Source organism: Callionymus lyra, chromosome 4 (assembly GCF_982586985.1).
Source record: "Callionymus lyra chromosome 4, fCalLyr1.hap1.1, whole genome shotgun sequence".
NCBI lineage: Eukaryota > Metazoa > Chordata > Actinopteri > Syngnathiformes > Callionymidae > Callionymus > Callionymus lyra.
The window spans coordinates 897,501-905,000 of NC_141821.1; the positions used below are offsets into that span (position 1 = coordinate 897,501).

Sequence of the window (7,500 nt, forward strand, 5' to 3'; positions counted from 1 at the left end):
TCACCTGTGATGAATCGCTGGAGATCACCGAGCGCTCGCTGCAGGTCAGGCCTGAAGGTTGCATCCCTGGCACTGACCTCTGGGTGGCGAAGGCTGGCGTGGGGTGGATCAGGGGAGGACTGTGACCAAACGCTGAGCCCACGAGGCCGGACTGTCGACCCATCAGCTGCTGGTGCATGTGCAGCGCCACCGGGGTGGGAGGGTAGGCGAAGCTGAGCGCTGGACTGAAGGAGGAGGAGATGTTAGAACCATGATGGAGGTCTGACAACATCACGCTCTGTTAGCATCACTTCTCCACCACCACACTATCTCTGTTAGCATGTTAGCATGACTTCTCAACCGCCACACTCTCTCTGTTAGCATGTTAGCATGACTTCTCAACCGCCACACTCTCTCTGTTAGCATGTTAGCATGACTTCTCAACCGCCACACTCTCTCTGTTAGCATGTTAGCATGACTTCTCAACCGCCACACTCTCTCTGTTAGCATGTTAGCATGACTTCTCAACCGCCACACTCTCTCTGTTAGCATGTTAGCATGACCTCTTCGACGCCACACTCTCTCTGTTAGCATGTTAGCATGACCTCTTCACCGCCACACTCTCTCTGTTAGCATGTTAGCATGACCTCTTCACCGCCACACTCTCTCTGTTAGCATGTTAGCATGACTTCTCAACCGCCACACTCTCTCTGTTAGCATGTTAGCATGACTTCTCAACCGCCACACTCTCTCTGTTAGCATGTTAGCATGACTTCTCAACCGCCACACTCTCTCTGTTAGCATGTTAGCATGACTTCTCAACCGCCACACTCTCTCTGTTAGCATGTTAGCATGACTTCTCAACCGCCACACTCTCTCTGTTAGCATGTTAGCATGACCTCTTCGACGCCACACTCTCTCTGTTAGCATGTTTGCATGACCTCTTCACCGCCACACTCTCTCTGTTAGCATGTTAGCATGACCTCTTCACCGCCACACTCTCTCTGTTAGCATGTTAGCATGACCTCTTCACCGCAACACTCTCTCTGTTAGCATGTTAGCATCACTTCTCTACTACAACACTCTCTCTGTTAGCATGTTAGCATGACTTCTCAACCACACCATCTGTTAGCATGTTAGCATCAGTGAAGAGATAGAATCTAAGATGAATAACATTTTAAATAAAGTTCTCGGGGTGAATCAACAATAAAAACAATGTTGTCATGAAAGTGAATCAATAATTCAATCAATTATTCTCCTGAATTTAAATGATTAATTGTTGTTAAATCTTGGTAAAAAAAAGTAAAGATTATTTGATATTTTTCTGTTAAAATCTTTCTCTTCTTTGTTAAATCTTGAAAGATTTATTTTGTTTAATGATTATATTTTTCTTTTTTTTAATCTTTTATTTCTCTTTGTTTCGATCCTGAAGAGAGATAAGGACATATGTGTAGAGGGTCAAAGGTCAAGCCTAGCCCACGATTGTTCGGGAAGAACCCGATCAAGAGGAGGTGACACCAGACCATCACTCAGAACCGGTGTCTCCTGGTGTCGTTACGGGCCGGAGTGGAAATCAATGAGCCGAGCCCGGGTCTGGTGTCATATCAGTCATGACGCCGAGCTGCAGCGATCTGGTTCTGTCACGACACGCCGGGCCGGTCCGGCGCTGATGGATCGGCTGCTGAGGATCTCTGATCAATGAAGGGGGCGGAGCCAACGCTCTTCTGCTGCTGAGGTTCTGGACACGAGCCGCCCGGGAGACGACGGCGCCGACCCACACTGATGCCACCTCAGTGATCCGTCTGACCACACGAGTCATCTGTGAGTCAGAGTCGTCTGGAGAGACTCAGAGTCGTCTGTGAGTCAGAGTCATCTGTGAGTCAGAGTCATCTGTGAGAGACTCAGAGTCGTCTGTGAGTCAGAGTCATCTGTGAGTCAGAGTCGTCTGGAGAGACTCAGAGTCATCTGTGAGTCAGAGTCGTCTGGAGAGACTCAGAGTCGTCTGTGAGTCAGAGTCATCTGTGAGTCAGAGTCATCTGGAGAGACTCAGAGTCATCTGTGAGTCAGAGTCATCTGGAGAGACTCAGAGTCGTCTGGAGAGACTCAGAGTCATCTGTGAGTCAGAGTCATCTGGAGAGACTCAGAGTCGTCTGGAGAGACTCAGAGTCGTCTGTGAGTCAGAGTCGTCTGGAGAGACTCAGAGTCATCTGTGAGAGACTCAGAGTCATCTGTGAGTCAGAGTCGTCTGGAGAGACTCAGAGTCATCTGGAGAGACTCAGAGTCATCTGTGAGTCAGAGTCATCTGTGACTCAGAGTCATCTGTGAGTCAGAGTCATCTGTGACTCAGAGTCATCTGTGAGTCAGAGTCATCTGTGAGTCAGAGTCATCTGTGAGTCAGAGTCATCTGTGACTCAGAGTCATCTGTGAGTCAGAGTCATCTGGAGAGACTCAGAGTCATCTGGAGAGACTCAGAGTCATCTGTGAGTCAGAGTCATCTGTGACTCAGAGTCATCTGTGAGTCAGAGTCATCTGTGACTCAGAGTCATCTGTGAGTCAGAGTCATCTGTGAGTCAGAGTCATCTGTGACTCAGAGTCATCTGTGAGTCAGAGTCATCTGTGACTCAGAGTCATCTGTGAGTCAGAGTCATCTGTGAGTCAGAGTCATCTGTGAGTCAGAGTCATCTGTGACTCAGAGTCATCTGTGAGTCAGAGTCATCTGTGACTCAGAGTCATCTGTGAGTCAGAGTCATCTGTGACTCAGAGTCATCTGTGAGTCAGAGTCATCTGGAGAGACTCAGAGTCATCTGTGAGTCAGAGTCATCTGTGAGTCAGAGTCATCTGTGAGTCAGAGTCATCTGGAGAGACTCAGAGTCATCTGTGAGAGACTCAGACGAGGTCAGTTGAAGGGTCAAAGGTCACCTGAGGGCTCCAGCAGAGAGGACAGTTGAAGGGTCAAAGGTCACCTGAGGGCTCCAGCAGAGAGGTGTCCGTAGGAGCCGCTGGTGGACGAGCTGGACCTTGAGTTCAACATGGTGACCAGAGAGTTCGGTGAGTTTCTGATCATCGTCTGAAGGTCGAAGCTGTGCTCGGACAGAGGAGAGATGGGAGGAGGACGCTTCCTGCTGGGCCTGGAGGGCAGTCGAGGACTGGAGAAGCGAGAGTCTGTGGAGGAGAAGAAGATGAAGGTCACTGTTGAACTATCACTGTTGAACTATCACTGTTGAACTATCACTGTTGAACTATCACTGTTGAACTATCACTGTTGAACTATCACTGTTGAACTATCACTCTTGAACTATCACTGTTGAACTATCACTGTTGAACTATCACTGTTGAACTATCACTGTTGAACTATCACTGTTGAACTATCACTGTTGAACTATCACTGTTGAACTATCACTGTTGAACTATCACTGTTGAACTATCACTGTTGAACTATCACTCTTGAACTATCACTGTTGAACTATCACTGTTGAACTATCACTCTTGAACTATCACTGTTGAACTATCACTCTTGAACTATCACTGTTGAACTATCACTGTTGAACTATCACTGTTGAACTATCACTGTTGAACTATCACTGTTGAACTATCACTGTTGAACTATCACTGTTGAACTATCACTGTTGAACTATCACTGTTGAACTATCACTGTTGAACTACCACTGTTGAACTATCACTGTTGAACTATCACTCTTGAACTATCACTGTTGAACTATCACTGTTGAACTATCACTGTTGAACTATCACTGTTGAACTACCACTGTTGAACTATCACTGTTGAACTATCACTGTTGAACTATCACTGTTGAACTATCACTGTTGAACTATCACTGTTGAACTATCACTGTTGAACTATCACTGTTGAACTATCACTGTTGAACTATCACTCTTGAACTATCACTGTTGAACTATCACTGTTGAACTATCACTGTTGAACTATCACTGTTGAACTATCACTGTTGAACTATCACTGTTGAACTATCACTGTTGAACTATCACTGTTGAACTATCACTGTTGAACTATCACTGTTGAACTATCACTCTTGAACTATCACTGTTGAACTATCACTGTTGAACTATCACTGTTGAACTATCACTGTTGAACTATCACTGTTGAACTATCACTGTTGAACTATCACTGTTGAACTATCACTGTTGAACTATCACTGTTGAACTATCACTGTTGAACTATCACTGTTGAACTATCACTCTTGAACTATCACTGTTGAACTATCACTGTTGAACTATCACTCTTGAACTATCACTGTTGAACTATCACTGTTGAACTATCACTGTTGAACTATCACTGTTGAACTATCACTGTTGAACTATCACTGTTGAACTATCACTGTTGAACTATCACTGTTGAACTATCACTGTTGAACTATCACTGTTGAACTATCACTGTTGAACTATCACTGTTGAACTATCACTGTTGAACTATCACTGTTGAACTACCACTGTTGAACTATCACTGTTGAACTATCACTCTTGAACTATCACTGTTGAACTATCACTGTTGAACTACCACTGTTGAACTATCACTGTTGAACTATCACTCTTGAACTATCACTGTTGAACTATCACTGTTGAACTATCACTGTTGAACTATCACTGTTGAACTATCACTGTTGAACTATCACTGTTGAACTATCACTGTTGAACTATCACTGTTGAACTATCACTGTTGAACTATCACTGTTGAACTATCACTGTTGAACTATCACTGTTGAACTATCACTGTTGAACTATCACTGTTGAACTATCACTGTTGAACTATCACTGTTGAACTATCACTGTTGAACTATCACTGTTGAACTATCACTGTTGAACTATCACTGTTGAACTATCACTGTTGAACTATCACTCTTGAACTATCACTGTTGAACTATCACTGTTGAACTATCACTGTTGACCTATCACTCTTGAACTATCACTGTTGAACTATCACTGTTGAACTATCACTGTTGAACTATCACTGTTGAACTATCACTGTTGAACTATCACTGTTGAACTATCACTCTTGAACTATCACTGTTGAACTATCACTGTTGAACTATCACTGTTGAACTATCACTGTTGAACTATCACTCTTGAACTATCACTGTTGAACTATCACTGTTGAACTATCACTGTTGAACTATCACTGTTGAACTATCACTGTTGAACTATCACTGTTGAACTATCACTGTTGAACTATCACTGTTGAACTATCACTGTTGAACTATCACTCTTGAACTATCACTGTTGAACTATCACTGTTGAACTCTCACTGTTGAACTATCACTCTTGAACTATCACTGTTGAACTATCACTGTTGAACTATCACTGTTGACCTATCACTCTTGAACTATCACTGTTGAACTATCACTGTTGAACTATCACTGTTGAACTATCACTGTTGAACTATCACTGTTGAACTATCACTGTTGAACTATCACTCTTGAACTATCACTCTTGAACTATCACTGTTGAACTATCACTGTTGAACTATCACTGTTGACCTATCACTCTTGAACTATCACTGTTGAACTATCACTGTTGAACTATCACTGTTGAACTATCACTGTTGACCTATCACTCTTGAACTATCACTGTTGAACTATCACTGTTGAACTATCACTGTTGAACTATCACTGTTGAACTATCACTGTTGAACTATCACTGTTGAACTATCACTCTTGAACTATCACTGTTGAACTATCACTGTTGAACTATCACTGTTGAACTATCACTGTTGACCTATCACTCTTGAACTATCACTGTTGAACTATCACTGTTGAACTATCACTGTTGACCTATCACTCTTGAACTATCACTGTTGAACTATCACTGTTGAACTATCACTGTTGACCTATCACTCTTGAAATATCACTGTTGAACTATCACTGTTGAACTATCACTGTTGAACTATCACTGTTGAACTATCACTGTTGAACTATCACTGTTGAACTATCACTGTTGAACTATCACTCTTGAACTATCACTGTTGAACTATCACTGTTGAACTATCACTGTTGACCTATCACTCTTGAACTATCACTGTTGAACTATCACTGTTGAACTATCACTGTTGAACTATCACTGTTGAACTATCACTGTTGAACTATCACTCTTGAACTATCACTGTTGAACTATCACTGTTGAACTATCACTCTTGAACTATCACTGTTGAACTATCACTGTTGAACTATCACTGTTGAACTATCACTGTTGAACTATCACTGTTGAACTATCACTGTTGAACTATCACTGTTGAACTATCACTGTTGAACTATCACTGTTGAACTATCACTGTTGAACTATCACTGTTGAACTATCACTGTTGAACTATCACTCTTGAACTATCACTGTTGAACTATCACTCTTGAACTATCACTGTTGAACTATCACTGTTGAACTATCACTGTTGAACTATCACTGTTGAACTATCACTGTTGAACTATCACTCTTGAACTATCACTGTTGAACTATCACTGTTGAACTATCACTCTTGAACTATCACTGTTGAACTATCACTGTTGAACTATCACTCTTGAACTATCACTGTTGAACTATCACTGTTGAACTATCACTCTTGAACTATCACTGTTGAACTATCACTGTTGAACTATCACTGTTGAACTATCACTGTTGAACTATCACTCTTGAACTATCACTGTTGAACTATCACTCTTGAACTATCACTGTTGAACTATCACTGTTGAACTATCACTGTTGAACTATCACTCTTGAACTATCACTGTTGAACTATCACTGTTGAACTATCACTCTTGAACTATCACTGTTGAACTATCACTCTTGAACTATCACTGTTGAACTATCACTGTTGAACTATCACTGTTGAACTATCACTGTTGAACTATCACTGTTGAACTATCACTGTTGAACTATCACTGTTGAACTATCACTGTTGAACTATCCCTCTTGAACTATCACTATTGAACTATCACTGTTGAACTATCACTCTTGTACTAACTATCACTCTTGAACTAACTATCACTCTTGAACTATCACTCTTGAACTAACTATCACTCTTGAACTAACTATCACTCTTGAACTATCACTCTTGAACTAACTATCACTCTTGAACTAACTATCACTCTTGAACTATCACTCTTGAACTAACTATCACTCTTGAACTATCACTCTTGAACTAACTATCACTCTTGAACTATCACTCTTGAACTAACTATCACTCTTGAACTAACTATCACTCTTGAACTATCACTCTTGAACTAACTATCACTCTTGAACTAACTATCACTCTTGAACTATCACTCTTGAACTATCACTATTGTACTAACAATCTTGTACTATCACTCTTGTACTATCACTATTGTACTATCACTGTTGAACTATCACTGTTGAACTATCACTGTTGAACTATCACTCTTGAACTATCACTAACTATCACTAACTATCACTCTTGAACTATCACTCTTGAACTATCACTAACTTTTACTCTTGAACTATCACTCTTGAACTATCACTAACTATCACTCTTGTACAATCACT

At 41.5% G+C, this 7,500-nt stretch overlaps 1 protein-coding gene across 2 annotated transcripts in view; it reads right to left on the reverse strand.

Annotated features, from left to right (window-relative positions):
- gli3 (GLI family zinc finger 3) overlaps window positions 1-7,500 on the reverse strand; it is a 159,918-nt gene that overhangs the window by 15,341 nt on the left and 137,077 nt on the right. For both annotated transcript variants that reach the window (XM_087788425.1, XM_087788424.1), the window contains exons 7-8: window positions 2,943-3,141; window positions 5-224 (exon numbers count right to left, since the gene is read on the reverse strand). In XM_087788425.1, coding sequence (XP_087644551.1) covers window positions 5-224; window positions 2,943-3,141 — 419 coding nt within the window. The remainder of the gene's footprint in view (window positions 1-4; window positions 225-2,942; window positions 3,142-7,500) is intronic.